The sequence below is a fragment of the Crotalus tigris genome, unplaced genomic scaffold, assembly GCF_016545835.1.
Source record: "Crotalus tigris isolate CLP2741 ecotype Arizona unplaced genomic scaffold, ASM1654583v1 scf7180000017792.2578787, whole genome shotgun sequence".
NCBI lineage: Eukaryota > Metazoa > Chordata > Lepidosauria > Squamata > Viperidae > Crotalus > Crotalus tigris.
This window is the reverse complement of record NW_024096639.1, coordinates 1,898,123-1,918,799: the sequence shown is the minus strand read 5'-3', so window position 1 is coordinate 1,918,799 and position 20,677 is coordinate 1,898,123. Positions and strand designations below refer to the sequence as shown.

The 20,677-nt window shown below is 33.8% G+C and overlaps 1 protein-coding gene across 1 annotated transcript in view; it reads left to right on the top strand.

Annotated features, from left to right (window-relative positions):
* The window catches only part of EPHA4 (EPH receptor A4), a 185,525-nt gene that overhangs the window by 154,091 nt on the left and 10,757 nt on the right, over positions 1-20,677 (top strand). Inside the window, exons 12-15 of the mRNA XM_039342469.1 lie at positions 3,809-3,870; positions 4,681-4,890; positions 12,096-12,245; positions 16,966-17,159. Of these exons, the coding sequence (XP_039198403.1) occupies positions 3,809-3,870; positions 4,681-4,890; positions 12,096-12,245; positions 16,966-17,159 (616 nt within the window). The remainder of the gene's footprint in view (positions 1-3,808; positions 3,871-4,680; positions 4,891-12,095; positions 12,246-16,965; positions 17,160-20,677) is intronic.

Here is a 20,677-nt window from a genome sequence, read left to right as displayed (position 1 = left end):
AGCATCTTGTCCCCTCAAAAAACAATCCTGAGAGTCAGGTGATTAGTCAGAAATAGATTGGATGTGGCATGGTATATTATCAGTGGAAGGAAAACAATTAAAATGTATGTGCAACTTGAAGAAGAAGTTTTGTTGTTGTTGTTTCTGCGTTGTTACCAAGGTAAACTCTGAATTTAACCCATTATTTCTTATTCAGCCAGTGGAATCACCTTCTATTCTCCTTCCTTTTTAAAGGCAGAAAGTTACCATCGGCAAATAAATATAATTCTATAAACCATTATGGTGAAGGGAGAGTTTTCAAAACTCTCAAATTCCTCCAACACTGAGTGTTAGACAGCCTTCCCCAAATTATAATTTTGAAAATTTTCTTTAGATTGTACCTTTAGCAGGAAGTACATGACCAAAATGGGCCCTTTTTACTTTCTTATTCTAAGCCTGTAATATTAATATGCTTTCTAAGCAAGACATTTTTGAAGATATTGTCTTTGAAATCCAGTGTTTAACTTACATCCTGCTGATTCTTCTTTATAAAGCCTGCTTATTTCAAGAATTTCAGATGTACTTAAAAACATATAGTGATAAATTGCTTACAGTTTCAGCATTTTGAATAAGTTCTTAAATTTCTTTGTAGTAAATTCCCAGTGTTTGTAAGAAACAGATTCCTAGATTCTACAATATTTTCAGTTAAGATATAAACATTTTTAATGATTTTACAGGAATTTTTTAATTAAAGAAGACATTTCTGTTTGGTCCATAGCATGCTTGCTATAGTGATTTTTATATCACCTTAATAAACCAGACAAATAACAGGGGAATCTTTATACTGAAACCCCCACTGAGGCTTTTAACCTCCAAGCTGTTACAGCTGTAACAGTTATAAATGACTAGATAGTATTTGCATAATGTACTTGTCACTGCATTAAAATGATTTAAAATCCCCAACAGAAGGTTGTAGGCCAAAACAAGTGAATTTTGAAGCCTGATTTCCTAGAGTGCAAGCTTTTATGAATATATCTAGGTTTTAGTAAACAGACCCACATCAGTTTTCTCTGTAGAATTATTAGGAGTTCGTAAATATATAGTGCATTTATGAGTCCTGAAATTATAACATAATATAGATTGTTAGAATGTCTTTGATGTTTGTGTGAATAAAATGATAGGAGAAGGAACAAGGTAGTATAGATACATAATCAGTGTTAAGTTGAAATTTTAAATTGGTTACATGATGTCAAACTGCTTCTCTTGGATTGGGAGTTGACTCCAAGAAACATGCTGCTGAATTTTAGTAGCATTCTGAAAATAAACTAAGGTTTGACTTCCCTGGTTTATAGTGGAAATAAACAGTAACATTTCTATTGGGGTTAACATAATTCTGTCCCCTTTCCCACATCCTCCCTATAAAACAAAATGGTGTCAGAAACTTTGGCTATGCCTAGTGTTTCATATTTACCATATTTACTAAATAAAGCATGCAGACTCCAATTCTTCATTGCTCTATTCTACGGATAAATGATGAGATTCTGCAAGGATATTATATGGTTATCTATATCTAATAGATTATCATCATGTTTAATATACCAGGTAACAAAATACTGTAAGACACATATGTATTTTCAAATTCCTCCCTTGATATGTACTATATTCCTTGTCTTCACTTTGATGCCTGCTATGTTTTTTGTATCACCTTTTTGAAATTTGTTAAGGGAGGAAGGATTCACAAAGTTTCACTGAAATGTTTGCCTTTTGAAAAACAAAATTCTGTGATTAGCTGGGACCAGTGTGGTATCTATTTTGTGAATATATAAATATTCTAGCTATGTTTTGAGCATACTTTCTGCTTTCTCTGAAATTTGGAATTTTGTTAACCTCTATAATCTATATCACATTTTGCATTCGACAATTAATTATTGCCCAGAGTTGAAACCAAACTGAACCAACCATTGGATTCCTTTAGTTCACCCATTTCCATGTAGGTTATATCATATGTTGAAGCAGAAATCAAAGCTCAATAGAATTAGACAATAATTTCATATTATCCATGTCTCTATTCTTATTCTTGTATTAGCTACCTTCTGTTTAGGTATAATAGAGCCAATAATTAATATATTCATATGAAAAGTTATAATACTTTTTAAATTTATAAAATGTCTTTTAATTGAAGAAAATTAATTAAAATTCATTTAAATATATTTATTAGGTGACTTTAGTCATATTGCAAAGAGTCTATGTCACGAATATATCTAGACTGGTACTAAGTAGATTCAATTTTCAGTGATGAATGTGAGGAGAGGTGAACGTTCACACATAAAAACAAATGACTTTGCTTAGCCTTTGTCTTTAAATAATTGAATTCCTAATCAGAATATCTAAATTCATACTAATGTCTCTGTCCTTGATTTCTGTATGTTGGGTGAAAAAGAAGTCTGTGCTTATGCAAATTAGATAGTTAAGGGTCACCGATGCCTGATTTGTAATTCATACAAAAATATTTATTGTAAACAAATTTTGAACAAGATCAGGAGATAGAATAGTTTGGCAATGGCTGCAGTGTGAGGGGCTGTGAAAGTTTACATGTTAAAGAAACTGGCATTAATCAGGTGTCCCTCATTAAAATGAAAATGGTAAAAAAAAACCTTCAGCTTATTAATGTCCTATAGCATATTGTTTTCTAATAAAATATTTCTAAAGAGAGACCATATTAGAATTGCAACATGCTAGGACAACATACTGGGTGAAATATATGCTAATCTAGAAACGATTATAGCAGTTTTTCAATGTGAAAATGTTTTCCAGGATCCAATTTTCTCAGACAAATATTTCAGCAGATCCTACTGGGGTCCTTCCTTCCATCCTTCCTTCCTTCCTTCCTTCCTTCCTTCCTTCCTTCCTTCCTTCCTTCCTTCCTTCCTTCCTTCCTTCCTTCCTTCCTTCCTTATGAATTATATACCATTTTGTGATCTATTCATGATATGTTAAATCAAATTTAGTATTAAAAAGTAAAAGTTACCTGTGTTCCTCCCAGGTCAATGCACTTAACTTTAGAAAGTCTGTCTAAAAGAAGCAGGAACCTTCTATAAAAAAAAAAAAAAAAAAAAACAGGTATATGCAAATGGTTCATTGAATGATTCTAAAAAGTTTGAATATGCATAAAAAGATACTTTAAGAATTAAATAGTGTTTAGTTAATCTATAAATAAATACACCAATGGCTGGCATTGCATAATAATGGATTCAAAACATAATGGTTAGCATGGCATCACTTATTTGGCTAATTTCTCCATGCCTTTTCAGGATAGAACAAATGGATAAAGCAAGATTAAAACATTAAAAACAAAATCATATGAATTATACAGAAAGAAAATTACTGTTGATGCCACACCTGGATTTTTGCTTACAGCTGACAGGCTGTATCCTTCAAACCATAACTTTGATTTTTCTCAACCAAATGCCTACAGACATACAAATTGTCTAGCAAATGATGCAATTATCTTTACATTACTCCAAGTGCAAATAGGCCTATTTGGTCTATTACTGCATCTCCATTTCTCTTTAGTGAGCAATTATGGATTCTTATACTCTCTGGAGATTATGATGTGTACTGTAGTTAAAGACTTTTGTCAGTGAGTTAGCTTAAGTGCTAATTTTCTGGCTGAAACTCACTAACACTTTTACATTATTTGTTTTCTGGCTCATTCTTTTCTGAGGAAGTTCTAGATTTTTTTTAAAAAAAAGTAAAAATAAAAAAGCCCTATCCATTGACCAAATTGTCTGCATCTATGAACTCTGTGTTGTCTATCTCCAACATCTAGGTAAACCTGTCATGATTATAACTGAGTACATGGAAAATGGTTCTTTGGATGCCTTTCTCAGGGTAGGTACTTGGCATGTAATAAAACCTAAAGCGAGAAATACTTTAATATCTTTGTTTATCTATTGGGGTTTGAAGATGAAATAGAATTATGTTTCGAGATGCTTACTAGTGCATTTTTCCCTATTTCTATTGCTGGGAGGGTAAATGAACCATAAAATAAGCTCTAAATAATCCTTGTTTACTCAGAAGCAGGTTTGATTAAAATGCTTATTAAAAGTCTCACATTGTTGTTGGTTAATTAAAATGGGAACATTCCACATATCCCAGGAAGCTAGTGCAAAAAGCACAGGATTATATTTTGCCAGTTAATTATAAGGTTCAATGGCAAGAAATAAAATAATGTAGTACAGTATGAAAGTTTTTAAAAGATGCATCACCTCTTGAGAACTGAGCAACAGGAGGTCCTGGTTCCAAGAGGAATACAGTCCTCAAGTGTAGAATATATTACTTTTCTCACCAGTAAAAGTTGTTTGAATACTCACTGCTGGATTTTTAGGAATTGTTCCTTATCACCTCACTTTTTAAGTGAATTATCAACAAATTGAGCATGTTTAGTATGATATTTTTATGCTTTCCTATAAGTAGCTTAGGGAAAGGATCAGAGAGAACCAATTTGTTATCTAATGCCTGCTTGAATTTGTTTAGTCAGTACAGACACTAGTGCAATTTCTCATAAAAATCTGTCTTTATTCACTTTTAAAATATAATTCTGATGGTGGGTTCAGGGAGAATCAAAAAAGTTGGAAAAAGAACCTATAATTAATCACAAATATGTTCTTTTTATTTATCTTCCTTATTCCTTCCCTTCAGAAGAATGATGGCAGATTTACTGTAATCCAGTTGGTAGGAATGCTCCGAGGCATTGGTTCTGGAATGAAGTATTTGTCTGACATGAGCTATGTACATCGGGATCTAGCTGCTCGAAACATACTAGTTAACAGTAACTTGGTCTGTAAAGTTTCTGATTTTGGTATGTCCCGTGTTCTAGAAGATGATCCTGAAGCAGCCTATACGACTAGGGTAAGTCAAAATCTTTTCATCTCCGTCTCCATCTCGGTGTCTGGCTGGCTGGCTGGCTGGCTGTCTATCTATCATATATGTCTTCCCTAAAGACAACAGATGGTATACTTGCAAAATATGTAATATTATCTAAAGACATTCCAGCTTCATGTGATTAAAAAGACACCTGTAACTCTCTTTCTTGGTCAATATTTATATAATATCCCTTCTTATTGGGATCTTGAAGAAAATACAGCTTTTATGAAAACATTGAGGGATAATTAAGATGACCTACCTCTGTTAAAGAGGTTTGGTAGTTTATATTGTTTTAATTATTATCTTTGTTATGATTGAGAAGTGATTGATATTATTTTGATTATTATTCTATTTTAATTGTTTTATTGTTGTGTTGCTTGATATAAGTGGCTCAGAGATATTTGGAGCTGAGCAGCATCCAAACTATAGTAAATAAAAAAGCAAAGAAAAAATAAACTTGTATTTCTATGTGCTGTTTGCTTATTTATGGAGATCAGTGACATTTTCATGAACATGAGTATGTTTACAACTGGTGGAACAATACTCAATTTAGTGGCTTCATGAGTTTTTGTTGACTACATAAAAAGTCTAATGAGGCAAAAATCACAGCTTATACAGCCGTATCCTGATGATCATAAACATCCTTGAAGCTTATACACATTAGGATAAAAGGTGGTGCAAGGTTTATCATGAAGAGGTATAATTTTTGTTAGATGTTTTGCTTTTAAATGCCAGCAGTTCTCCATCTGTTTTCCCAAGTACAGAGATTGTTAGAAAAATCTAGTTTGTGCTGTTTAATTCTCAGACTTCCCCTATAATGAACATGCAGTTCATTAAAAAGACTGGGGAGGGGAGAGAAAATTGCAATCTGCCTTCTGAATATTTTAATGCTGTCCAGCCCTGTAATTTCCCACTAACAAGGGCAGTGAGGTTTTGAGCCAAGACAGATTTCTAGAGAGCTGTGTTCAAACAGAAGGTCAGGAGGAAATGATTGAAAAGCTTTTCTTTCAATTCAGTGATGCAAATATAGTGAAGTGTTTTCCCTTCCAATGGAACAGCAAAAATATATATAATTTGCATCACAGTACATTGTCTTGTTTTGATATCACCATTCAGGACAGTTTGGATAAATTCCACAAATGAGTAACCACAATTAATTTCTAATTGTTATAGTTATTTTAAAAAAAATGCCACTAATACAAGCCAAGATAACCATATGGGTTATAGGGATAAAAAGTATTTTTCATTATCATAATAAATGAAAAAGAAAGCTATAACTTGGCTACCATTCAAAGTATCAAATACCATGAGTGCAAGAAATCAGCTCATGTGCTTGTGTCTTTCTCATCATTTCAATGAGCAGCTGCCAACATTAAAGTGCAAGACTGTTCCAATCACCAGTCATTGAATGTTTTCAATTCAATTCCAGGAGTTGGTGCAGGTGATACTAAAAATGAAATGCCACATAGACATATATATATCCCAGACACAAGAACATGTATTTTAAGTGAATTAAACAAAAAAAGAGCATATAACAGTTTAATATCTTGCTTTCAGCTATAGTTATATGGATGTTCCCAGAAAGCTTTAAAAAAAAAGGAATATCATGAGAAATTCAGTAAAGTAGAGCATCATACTTACTTTAAAGGATTATTCTAGACCCACAAAGATCCTGTGAACATTTTCTGAAAATAAAAGAGATTGGTTGCTTTAATCAAATGCTTTGTGTTAACATCTGCCCATTTTGGATGGAGAGGGAGAAAGGTAGAATATCTGTCTATGGGCTAGAGGAACTGGAATGGTGACTAGTTATAGTAATTAAACAGCATCATGTAACAGGTTTTCTATGTTACAAAAGTGTTCTGGGAGGATTTTTTTATTTATATTCTTCTTTTATTATTTTTATACATAGTTCAAATTCATCACGCCTAATACTCCTTTCTCCTCTTATTTTCCTACAGCAAACCTGTGCAATGGGCTGGGTTACACTGAGAGACAGTGATTGGCTCAAAGTCACCCAGCTGACTTTTATGTCTAAGGCAGGACTAGAATTCACAGTGTCCTGGTTTCTAGCCTGGTGCCTTAAGCACTAGATCAGACTGGCTCTCTAATTCAGGGCTCAACCATCTGTGGTACATTGGCACCTGGCAGGTGGTACACAACCATCCTAGAAAAGTGGTAGCGCAGGGGAGGGGAATGAGCTGAACCAGTGGCAGCACCGCACAAGCCTGAGCAAGAGAAGGCTGGAGCTGCAGGGCTGTCAGGGCTCAGCGGAAGCGCCAGGATCAGTGCCAGGCTCCAGCTGGAGCTCGGCGCCAATCCTGGTTCTTCTGCTGAGCCCAGAAGAAGCGCTGATCAGCTGGAATGTTGCAGCATCTCCAGGGTCTTGGATTTACATTCAGATGCTTGGCAACTGATTCATATTTATGATGGCCAAAGTGTCCCAGGGTCATGTGAATTAACCAAAACCTGCTGCAACCACCCAGCAGATAGGAGAAATAAAAACCAAGCACCCCCCACCCCACCCCGCTGCCAATCCTCAACAGAAATGGTCACAATGAAAACCTCGGACAGGAGGAAGAGTGCCGCCAGGTGGGCAGGCAGGTGTCTTGCTTGGCTGTGGCTTGGGGGGCACTTTTTTCAGTGCCATTGTAACTTTGAACAGTCACTAAGCAAACTGTTGTAAGTTGAAAATTACCTGTACTTTATCACTTTTTTCCTTTTTTTTTTTGGTCAAGTTTTTGACACCTTGTTAGGCGACTGTGGTACTCAGATGTTGCCATATCCTAAAAATGGTACAATGGGTGAAAAGGTTGAAAAGCCCTGCTCTATTTTTTATAGATTTATAAAATCATACGTAGCTTGGAAATAGAGAGCAGTTTTTTTTCTGTCTCTCACTTAATAATAACTAAAAGAAAATGTGAGAAAAATCATAGGCTATGGAACAAATAGTTAAATTTTTAATAGATAAAATGGTCACCAATTTCAATTATTTTAAAAGGGACTCAGCAAATTCTTAGAGCACAGAACAGTGGGTGGTTCTTTGTCTTGACTACTGTAGATTATTTCTGGAATCTAAGGCAGTAAAACTTAAAAAACATGTGTTAAGGAGCAGCAATGGAAGAGAATTATCCCCTTCGTGGCCCATTCATCTGTCTGATGTGCTTGACAGATTATTGGACTAGATATGCTCTTGACCTGATCCAGTAAGGCTCTTCTTGTATTGGTATGTTCTTAAATTGCAAGTAATATTAAAGGTTGGTAAGGCATAATTTCACCTTCCTGAAAACATGGCATTTTTCCAATTTTCTAGTTTAATCATGTTTTATTTTAATTTAACTAGTTTAATTTTCTAATTTAATCATGCTTTCCATCACTTTCTTGGGATAGAAGCTAAGCCAGGACCTCACCATCCATTCTTATAATGTTACAATGGTTTTCTTCTAATCTGTTTGTGTGGCAGGCACAGGAAATACCATTGTATTTTACTTCCCATATCATTTTAACATACAGCTTAATCCTCGTGTTTGTGATTAAAATTAGATAGTGACCTGAGCTATTTTTTCTTTGTCAATTGTATTTTGCTCTGATAAATATAGACTGCTGTTTAATTGGCTTTGGGCCATTATTCCATTTTTACATGTGTTGATTATAACAGTTCCATATATCCACAGTTCCTTATTAAAGGGGCAAGTAGCATAAAGCATTGTGAAAATCATCCCAGGATTTATAGCAAGTTAGATAAAACAAACTGGGTTTGGTTTTGATAACAGTGGTTATAATATAACTTAATGTGTTATTCATAAAAATCAAACTTATGGGAAAGTAATGGCAAAGTTAGGTCTTGAGAAAGGAACTGATGCTGTGACAGAAAAGGGATCCAATGAATTGACTGGCTCCTGGGAATACCTCTATAGATAAGGAAAGGGCCAGGATTGCCCACAGGTGCTCCACACAGAGGTTTCCCATGAAATAAGACTGTTTTAGAGGTCTGTGAGCTGGGGGAAAGACATATCACCTAAACCATCATTCAATGCCTTTAAATGGATACTGGATTCATATACTTCCTCTCTTAATCACCGGTAGCATGTTGCTTGCTAATGATTTTTTTGGATGTTTACAATCTTCAGAAGCACAATTTTCATTACACCAACTGAATTTCCTTCTACATATGATGAAATACATTTTTATAAGGATTGTAAGATAAGGACTGTAAAAAGAATTTTAATTTTTAACTTATTTTTGAACAAAAGCAAAAGTGACTAGAATGTTGATTTTGGAAAGTTATAAACGAAAGCCTTATTGACTTGAAAGAATATTTCCTGTGAGTTGTTTAAAATTTGACAAAAAATATATAGGAAGATATTGAAAATAATTCTAAAAAATCTTGATTGGAATGTAGATTTGTAGATTTTATGTAAATATATGGACCAATATTATTTCACTTGGAAGAATTCAAGGATATTTGGGAACAATCTGTTCAGAAATTTCTCTTTAATTTATCTGCTACTAGAGAATGGATTTAAAAGAGGCTACAGAAAAGAAACAGGCTTTAATAGACAAAATAGAGACTGAACTAATTTGTATGTGGATCTGAAACTGGATTTAAAAATGCCAGACTACAAGAATGATATGCAAAATGATGCTACTCTGGATTTACAAATGAAACTGGCTAAACTTTTAATAATAATAAAACAATAATAAAAGGGAACATACAAATAATCAGAAGAATGACTTGAGTAGCTTTCTTATCTTGGATTTACAAAAGAGACTCGTACTGAATGAGTTTCTGAGAGAAAATGATAAGAAATCAACTTGTGGGACATTGTCCAAATGATTTTTTTTCCCCTGAAAAAGGAACTGGACTTTCTTGGGGTTTTTTTTCTTTGAAAAATGTTTTGTTTCTCATCAAAGAAGCTTCTTGGATGAGAAGCAAAAGGTTTTCAAAAGAAAACAAAAACCAAAATCAAGAAAGTCCAGTTGCCTTTTGAGAGAAAAAAAGCACCTTTGGGACAACCATGACCTGGATGATTGAGACTCTCCATAGCCTTGTGGGACATTGTTTTAATGGATTAATGATCAAGCTTTTAAAAGTAGATTTAAGAAGCAATATAAGTAGACTTATTTCATCAAGATTAAAATATATATTATATTCCTATAGCTCTTAATGGACTTTTGCTGATTCAGACTGAATGATGAAATTGTATAATTTATCAATTGATAATAGATGAATTATGAGAAGTACAAATATTTTATTAAAATATCAGAAAAGGTCATAAATTCCTGAAATTGTTGGTACTTATTTGGAGGAAGAAGAAATCATTTTTATAAATCTTTTTTTATTTTTCTCTTCACTTTTTCTTCTTTATATTCTTCTTAATTTGCATTAATATTTATATCTTTACATTTGTAAACTTTAATAAAAATATAAAAACATGCTATTCATAAAAATCATTTACATGTGCCATATTGTACCAGATGAGCTTTGAAAAAAGAAAAGTGATTCTAATGTTTTTTTCTAAAGCAAATAAAATAGTTATTTACGGTCATGTTTATTCTAGAGAAGCTAAAGGAAATAATAAGAATGGTACTGTTTACAGCCATTACTCTTCCCACATTTGGTGATAAGAAGGCATACATTAGAATTGTAACAGCAACATGTTTTATTCAGTTTTAGAACAGTATACATGTTTTGAAGCATTCCAAAGTGGTAGTTCTGAACTGATTTGTTGACTGTGAACAGGCCATCGAGTTGCTTGATAAATGTGTCTCTGACTCAAGTGCATGTAAAACAAGCCTGGCAGGAACAGCGGACAAGAAAGATTACAATAGCAGAACTCCTGCTAGCAACCATCTTAATGATAGGAATGAAATGCTAATCTTACAAAACCATATTTTGCAAGTTTATTACATTAATGTACTGATAGAAGAGAATATTTCTACCTCAGGGTTGAACTGTGGGGTCCTTGATCCTCTCTGAGCTTGGTTGCTTTCTTGCAGGCCTTTCATTATTAAACTAGGTAACTGCTATCACTCTAGCACTGATGATATTGCCTACTTTCGTAATGAAATGTCTGAAAGAAAACAATTCAAGTTCAGAGAGCTTGGCACATAGTACATTAATGAAGCTATAAGCGGAGAAATCAATACATTTTTGTGTGTGCAGACACCCACACACAGGTATATACTGTACATGGTGCAATATAATATCAGTACTAGTAAAAATAAAACAAAAGCCCAAACCCTATCACAATATAACACGTAAGACCATTTCATGATTTTGCATCCCTGCCAGCAAAGAACAACACAAATAACACAACACAAACAAACAACAACGGAAATCATAAATTCTGTCTGAATTTTGCTTAAAAGAAGCAAACAGTTTTGTGCAAGGACTGATTATAATTAAAAGCCCAACATAAGCTCTTAGGCTTCCATTTCCTTAGCAGGATCCTGAAAACCTAGTCCAACCACTGAAATGTTTACAGGTAGTTCTTGACTTATAACAGTTCATTTAGTGATCATTGAAAGTTACAATGGCACTGAAAAAAGTGGCTTATGACTGTTTTTCACACTTAACGACTGTTGCAGTATCTCTATGATCATGTGATCAAAATTCAGGAACTTGACAACAGACTTATATATATGAGGGTCATGTGATAATCTTTTGCAACCTTCTAACAAGCAAAGTCAGTGGGGAAGCCAGATTCATTTAACAACCATGTCACTAACTTAACCACTGCAGTGATTCACTTAACAACTGTGGCAAGAAAGGTTGTAAAATACGGCAAAATTCACTTAACAACTTAACAATTCACTTAGCAACAGCAATTTGGGGCTCAATTGTGATTGTAAGTTGAGAACTACCTATATTATATTTTTCTTACCTACATACTTATATTTTAAAAACCACTGGAGATAACCACAAAGATAATAAAACTGAAGTGGTTGAACTTTTCATGTTTAAGTCTGCTTTCTTCCTGATTTCTTTTGCTTGCAGAAAAAGTTGTGTGGAAGTTGTGTAGGGAGTGGAATAGCTCTGTTATCTTTTCATTTTAATGTCCTGTTTTTTTTATTTAAGTAATGATGAACATTATATAAAATTGAAACATTATATAAACCTATATAAGTGAATAAACAAATCTAAAGTAGTTGCAGTTGTATAAATGCTTCTGTTGATTTATTTGTAGGGTGGTAAGATTCCTATCAGATGGACTGCACCAGAAGCAATTGCCTATCGTAAATTTACATCAGCCAGTGATGTCTGGAGCTATGGAATTGTCATGTGGGAAGTGATGTCATATGGAGAAAGGCCTTATTGGGATATGTCCAATCAAGATGTAAGTGTCTGTCACCTCCAGAGGAACTGCTTTTTGTGATATGTTGCCAGGGAGTTGGAATTGAATATGAGTGAGACTGGCACAGTCATTTTATTTGATGTAATGTGATACTTTATTTTCAAGGCTATCCACCTCCACAATAAACCTATGTGGTTTATCATTTTAAAAAAGTTAAAGAGAAATCAGCCTATATCTAAGAAAAAGAAATACAAACTGATGCTATCACACAAGCACCACAAACATACATACACACATATCCTGACTATTCATTCTAATCCAAGACTTGGGAAACAACCAGGTTTCAGCAGTTTATGAAAAATTAGTAAAGTAGGATTGGCATGGATCTAAATGATTTTAAAAGGAAAAAAAAGCTACCAGAACTTCTGCAAAACACTGGCAACTCTTGAGATGCTGATGACATGCTACATGGCTTGGACATTTTTCTTTCTTAGTTTAAGTGGCCATAGGGCAATCTTCTAGGATCATAGAAACAACACTAGATTTTTTTTTCTCCATGTGGACAATTACCACACTATAGTTGAAGTTAATTGAGCATATTTTGTGTTGGGGTAAATACTATTTTGCTAAATGTATTTGATCAGATAGCTACTATCCATTTGTTTGTTTGTTTGTTAAATTTATTGGCTGCCCATCTCACCACAAGGTAACTCTGGGCAGTTTATAATCATGAAAGATAAATATAAATATACTAAAAACATTAAGTTAAATCAAGCCAAACACTATGATCTAATTAAAGATGGGGAGTGCAGGATGGAGCGGAGGTAGAATCTGTTGTTAATCGATCAAGCACCTCTACTGTGTTCCCACATTGGAGCCCTAAGCTAGCTGGTCTTTAGTCTCTTGTCAAAGGTTAGAAGGGATGGGGCCAACTTCATACTGGGGGACAAGATGTTCCAGAGGGCAGGTACAACAGCAGAGAAGGCCCTTCACCTGCAACCACCAGAATGATCAGGCTGATGGGGCTCACAGCATGCTTCCTCTGCCGGCATGGGTAGGATGGGCCAATCCGTGGATGAGACAGTCCTTCAAGAAGTCTGAACCCATGCCATGAAAGCCTATCTCTATCAGAATAATTACTGTAAAGATTGGATTTGGAAGACACATACCTACATCAAAAGACTATGAGCCTAATTCACTTTCATTTTTATTTGTGGGATACCACCAGATGAAGTTTCTTACAAATTATACAAAGCAGAAAAAAAAAGTTAGTGAGAGACTAACTGGAAATGCTTAACAGAAGATTTTCCGAAACTTGTGAAATTAATTAGAGAATGGTAAAATATCAAGGGAATGATTGGAGGGATTGCTCATAAGCTTTGCTTCTGTTTTTGTTAGTCAGGAAGGGAATCATTCATTCATCCATATATATAGCCTTTAAAAAATATCCCACACTTTACAGCAAAGGTCCAGGAAGGAAAAATGTTGACAGGATAGAGAGGTAACTGAGGAAACTTGAAATATCTGGCTGCTTCAGATTCTGTAACATGTAGTTCTATATATAGGCAGTTAAGTACACAATTTACAAGTTTTAATCATAATATAAGAACGGATAATGAATCAAAAAAGAAATGTTTTCATTTACAAAATGAAATGTGGAGACAAAATTGCTGATATTTATTCTGTATAATTTTTTTCATTTGAAAATACATTATATCTAAAACCCTAATGTGAATTTAACTCCTATTTTGAGCTGACAATTTTATTGATGCAGTAACAACATCAGAAGATATATCCTTAGAGTACATTAATAAATGGGTTTTAGTGAATGACCTTTTGTACATTAGGTAAGTTCTTTTTACTCGACCATCTGGAATACTTCATTCCAAGTGTGAGTTTGTAAAATTTATGTTTTTCTAAATGAGACTGAAAATGAGAGAACAATCTTAAAAGGAAGATAAGAAACAAGCATTATCAGATTGATTTATAAACAGCTCAACATTTCTTCTTGCCTTCAGTTTTGGTCATCAACTAGAAGTACACTAATCTTAAGAGGTTCACCCATTAATAGAAGTTAAAAGTTGCTAATGTTTATAAACGTGTCTTTTTAATATCCTACAAAAGTTAAATGTAGAAAGAACATATTTTATCTTAGTGATATAACACATAAAATAACTATGTTAAGATCATGTGCATACATTGAAGATAAGGGATTTTAAGTAACAGAATTAAGACAGTAGGGCATTCAGAGTAAAAAGTACTGGAACAGAATGATCCAGCACTTTTAACTCAGAATAAACAAAGCCACTAACATGGAAAAATGTATCAGATGCATTGTATAAACACAAATTCTCATCAACAAGAAAAATAAATTTAGTGCTGTCCTTTTGTCCATATTATCCAATTAAAAGAATGTCAAGATTAATTGGACAGTAGTGCAGTTCTGGTGCCTTTTACCAGAATTGTGTCCCTCTGAACAAGGGGCCATTGAAAGCACAGCTCATGTGCTGTTGTATTGCTCTCTCTATAACTTATAACCTTACCTGATTAAATATGCTGGAAATTTGGGTCATTTCTATGTAAAACTATAATTGTTAGATCAGTATGATTCAGTTTATCTTAGCATAGCTAAGTTTTGTTACACTGTCTGTAAAATTAGGCAGACTTTAGTCACCCATTGATTTCACCACCATCAATTGTAATACATTATTATGCCTTGTGCTGTTTGGTTCTGTACAGTTTTATTTTATTTTAATGTTTAATTTTTTTGTGTGCTGGTCCATGACTGTAATAAAAATTGAATTGAAAAAAATGCCCTTTACCAGAAGAGATTAAAAAAATCCTCACAGGATTCAAATTGTCACTTAGATGAAGAAAATGCTTGCTGTTGACATCTTTTTTTCAGTTTGAATGTAAATAAGGTCCTGGAAAGTTATTAATTTTATTTTCTTAAATAGGGTGCAGTTTCTAGAAACCTGGAAGACAACACTTCTCTGTTTCTTAATGTTTAGTGGCCATATAGAAGTATGAATCCACATTGCTAGCCATTGTGCCTGAACTACTCTTCATGTGAAACAAATTGTATGGTTGTGTGAATCAATGTGTGTGGCCAATTAATCTTTCTTCAGTCTGTAAAGACTGCCAGCAAGAGTGCCCATTAGTGCCAGCTGTGATGGCATGAAGTATTGTGAACTAGGCATGCCCAACAGTTGGGAGCTGGGTCTCAATTATGCATGAACGTATTCTCAGTAGCTTTGCCAAATAGGCAAATATGATAATGAGATGCGTGTATGGAAGGGTTTGTGTGATTTTTATGCAAACTAGTTTGAGATCATATTGCCATAGTTCATCATTGCACACATATAACATTGCACACTTCACATTAGGATAATTTGCAGCTGGCCTTTGTGGGTACAGAGTAGTGAACAATTGTGCCACCCTGCATTTCATGACAGACAGATTTGGGTGAGTTAAAAAGAGCCAGATGTTACTAATAGTGAGACGCAAACCATTATACAATAGTTGAACTATAGTCTGGTTCCTAGTTATATGTTGATCTCTTCAGGGTTTCACTGGCATCCAGAAGATCAATGATCCCTGGAGCAACAAAACTTTTAATACAGTCACTGAAAAATGTTAATAGCTTCCTTAAAATCTCCTTTCTAAAATGTAATGTCCAGAACTGGACCAGTTATTCTCTGTATACTCTGACAAAAACTTAATAGAGAGAAACAATGGCTTCTCATGATCTTAAGATCATGTAATTCTGTCCAATATGATCTTGCCCATGTTACAATCATGTCTTTGATTTTTCTTGCCTAAATGAAATGTGTTATATTTTTCTTGTAGCAATTCATCTTGTTAATTTTATTGTTCTAACTTGTCAAGATCTTCCTGACCCCTGATACTGGTCTCTATCCTGTTTTCTATATCTCCTGTTTTTATATCATCCACAAATTGGATGATATAAAAATTATATAATAATATTTCTTAAGTTTTACCAAGACATTTATAAATATGTTAAATGATATCAGGCTAGACTGGAGACCTGAATACATCATTTGACCTCCCTTCCTTCCTTGATGTGAAACAATTATTAAGTAGAACGCTTCAGGCATCTCTAGACTTCATAGTAGTATAGTTTACCCACATTGTGCTATTCTATACTAGGATTTTATGCAAGTTAAATTATATCCACCTTGTTTTATGGTCATGATCATGCTTAGGTCATATTAAATTATAGATGACTTCTTAATAGGTGGCTCTACCAAGGTATATACTATTTTATAAATTTTCACAAATCAATTGGTTAATAGAAGTTTTGCTCATAACAATATCAAGGTAACTAGAATGCAGTTACACAGCAGTTACTTTTTTGTAGTTGGAACAATTTATTTGCCAAATTTACATAGACACCTGTCTCATAAATATGTAACTCTGGACAGCATGCAACACAACAGTTAAAATTCTATCGCAATCTAACAACTTTTTAAAAGTTCTCTGGCATTATAATATTATCTAACCATTTTTCCTCTAACCCATTTTTAAAGTGTGTATTTTGGCATATGTTTATTATCTGAATATTCCAAATGACTTTACTTTCCATTATTTTAATACTAAAAGTGGCTAATTAGAATGCTTTGGGACTTTCTTATTATGTGAACAGAATTTTTGATTGATGCCAAATTGAATGAAGCTTACTTTGCTTTTTCTGCCCTGAATTAAAATGTCTCCTAAAATATCATTTTCCTGTGTTTCTTAGGTTATCAAAGCCATTGAAGAAGGCTATCGGCTTCCACCCCCAATGGACTGCCCAATTGCTCTACATCAGTTGATGCTGGATTGTTGGCAGAAAGAACGTAGTGACAGACCTAAATTTGGACAGATTGTCAACATGTTAGACAAACTTATCCGCAACCCCAATAGCTTGAAGAGAACAGGCTCAGAAAACTCCAGGTAAGCTAATGGTAATAGATGAAGGAAAGTATTGGTAGTGACAGCCAACTGTAATTCAGCTCAACGGTTGTGCTAAACTGAATTATGTTTCATAGTCCTGACCAGGCTATTTATATACTAGTATAAAATAGTATATAAATATTGAAATCTTTCAAGAATAACTTTACTTTATATATTTACCGTTTACATCTGCACAGTATTAAAATAAAAATTCAGCAGAAAGCTTTTTTTTATTTATTTTAACTATCCTATTCCAATGGTTCTTTCATGGACACAAGGTCCTGGTAGAAATCTAATAATTACAACAAGATAAATCTGAGTAGCTGCCTTGGCCATCTGATCATGAACTTTTTTTATTACAGAAAGTATCTAATATATTGGTATATTCTCTATCTAGAAAGGGTCCTGATTCCAGCCAACACAAACAAGCATACACAGAATAATCTGTAATACTTTCAGTGGAATGAGAAATACAGAAAGCAGAATGGAATGCATGGTTACTCACACACCCCAAATGAAAGTCACAATTGTCTTGAGCAGCTTGCCTGAAAGGAAGACCATGTAAAAGAAATGACTGGAGCAGTAGGTGCATAGAAGCTAGCCAAAACCATCAAGAAACAACTGTAGGTCATAGTCGATCTGAAGTCAAGGAGGCATACATGTGGCTATCTAAAACAGGCTGCTTTTTCACAGGATCATCTGAAATAACAGAACAGAATAAATGAATTGGAAGGGACTTTGGAGGTCTTCTAGTCCAACCCCTTGCTCAAGCATGAAACCCTAAACATTTCAGACAAATGGCTGTCTAATCTCTTAAAAGCCTCCAGTATTGGAGCACCCACAACTTCTGGAAGCAATGTGTCCTCCTTCATATTGCAATTGAAACTAGTTTGAAAAGAAAGGAGTAAGAAAAAAATATATTAAAAAAATTACTGATTCTTCTCATTCATTAGCTTAAAGTTTTTTAAAATAAAGTGTGTTATGTTTAAAGTCAACTAATGAAAGATACGTTTTTAAAAAAATCAATAAGCAACTTGAAAAAAATAAAAAGATTGATACACATTATTCTTTGAAAATAATTATTATGCCATTTTCTTTTCAGAAGTGGAGACCAGATACAGTAGAAATAGTTACTGACGACAATTCTTAAAAATAAAATCATTTTCTTATCCTTTTCTAATATGATGTAGTCTGATGTGTCATACTACACAACTCATTCTCAGCCAACGTAGGCTGTGCTTGAATTGGCTGAAGGTAATGAAATTTCCACACAAGCATATCTGATAGGGGCAACTGGCTTGTCTGAGAAGACTTTTCTATGAAAAATGGTGACTTTAGAAGACTAAACTCTAAAATTCTGTTGTTATTTTTTCATTTAAATGCCTTTTAATGGAGCAATTTCTTCCTGTCAAGCAAGAAAAGGGGTAGGCTCCCTTGGATGCACCTGGGATAATTTGTAATTCGCTTTGTTCTTGTATCATTGTAAATTGGGGCTTATGTTAGAAACCTACATGAAACTGAATTTCACAGAAGGAAGTTGGCAGAAGGCTTTCCCAACCCTACAATCCTACAATAGCACTCATGAATCATACTTTTCCTTGAGTAACAGAGCATGAGATCCTCTTTCATGCAACTGTTCCAGGCTCAAATTTACATATAGTTCTTCAAGTAGGATTGGGTAAAACATTAGTTTGAAATCCTGAGTGCTATTCTGAATAGGATAGACTGTACCAACTAAAATAGAGTTGTGGCTCAGTATAAGATTGCTTCAGAATTAGGTTGAAACATGTAATTATGTTTTCTTCTCTAAATAAGCTACCAGAATTGGGCTACCACAATCTAGATAACCATCAGATGGCAGGAAAGATATAGCATTTCCAATATCTCTGTAATGTCATCTAAAATTTTCAAAATTTTACACACCAGATTTGACAGTCCGATCTTAGCAGCAACTCAGAACACAAACCATCATATGTCTATCAGATGCTTTGGATCCAACCCATAGCTAATATAATATTTTGGGGAAAGCCTTCAATTACTATTACTTACTTTTTATGTAACTCTGAAGTAATATTGCCAGGGCCACAGGAATAAATACAGAGATCTTTCGTTCAGCTGGGATTAATAGAAATCTAATATATGTTGTCTTGCTTGCAAGTTTTTTATTATTTTTTAGCACCTCTTATTTCAAGGAACAGAGAATTGCCCTGAAGAGCATAAGCAATCATATGTCCCCTGGAACAAGTATCATGACTAGCCAGAGAAAAAAGATGATAAGAAAACAAAATATTTCAAAAAGTGAAACATATCTTCATCCCTAAATTAGTTCAGTGAGCTGCATTAAATGAATAGAGGGAAGAAATAACAGTATTAAATTTAAATGCTCACAATATACATTTAAGGAAAAGTGTTTTCTTTTAAATTAAAAATTTTAAAAAATCATTTTACATTAAAAAGGAACTATTTTCTTCTTTCTTCTAGTTGTTCTAACTGCATCTGTAATATGACAAGTGTATTTATCTTCCACTATTATTTAAGAAATAAGATCTCTATATTATCAGGTGTTTAATCTCTTGCAGCAGTGTTTGATTCCAATTTTCTGATAAGCATACACCTTAGACTATTTTAGCTTTCTCTGTCATGTAGAATCTGATCTTCAGTGCTTATTGTTATGAAGTTGCTTTTAATATCAGCATCAAATATCCTGAAAAAATGACTGTGTATATTTAGGTATGGCTTTGCACAATGCAGACTACCAAAGAATGTTCCTTTAAGGTGATATCTGTAATATTTTTTCTGAAACCTGCTATCGAAAAGAATTGGCAAAGATAAAAATTAAAAGAATATTTTTCTCATACAAAACGCTTGCAATTTTTGATTCTGCACACTTGAAATAAACAAAAGCACTAAACTTTTGTTCATTTTAATAATAATAAATATTTCTTGTGGTTTATTTCAAAATGGTACACAGCCATGTAAAGGTTTCTATTACTATATGGTCTTTTCATATTAAAAATACTTTGTAAAAAGTTACATGACATTAAAAAGTAGAAATTGCATTTGATAACCCAAAAATTGAAGCCGTGAGTGCTCAGTGCTAGCATTTTGCATACATATTAGTCAGGAACTGATTGACTAAAAGTGATTAATTCTCCGCTGTACCTGCTTTGTATGGAAATTTTAATTTCCTTCTGTATCTGGCCAAGAAGAGGTCTGTTGGAAGTTTTTTCTAAGTTCTGCACTTCCAGAATGTATGACAGCCCATACTTTTCATCACTGATGTTTCAGAGGTGTTAAATCAACATTTGGTGAAGGTTGGATTTTGTTTTGTTTTTGTTATTGTTGATATGGGCTATATGGGTGAGGACTTAATTCATTCACAATTCACAATTCACCATCACCCTTAGAACCTCATTTGTACTATTAATGAAGCTTTTTTTGCAGGATCCAGTCTGGGTCAAAACCAAAAGTTTTATCTTCTGAGCTTTCAGACTCATGCTGGACCCATCCTCCAGGAA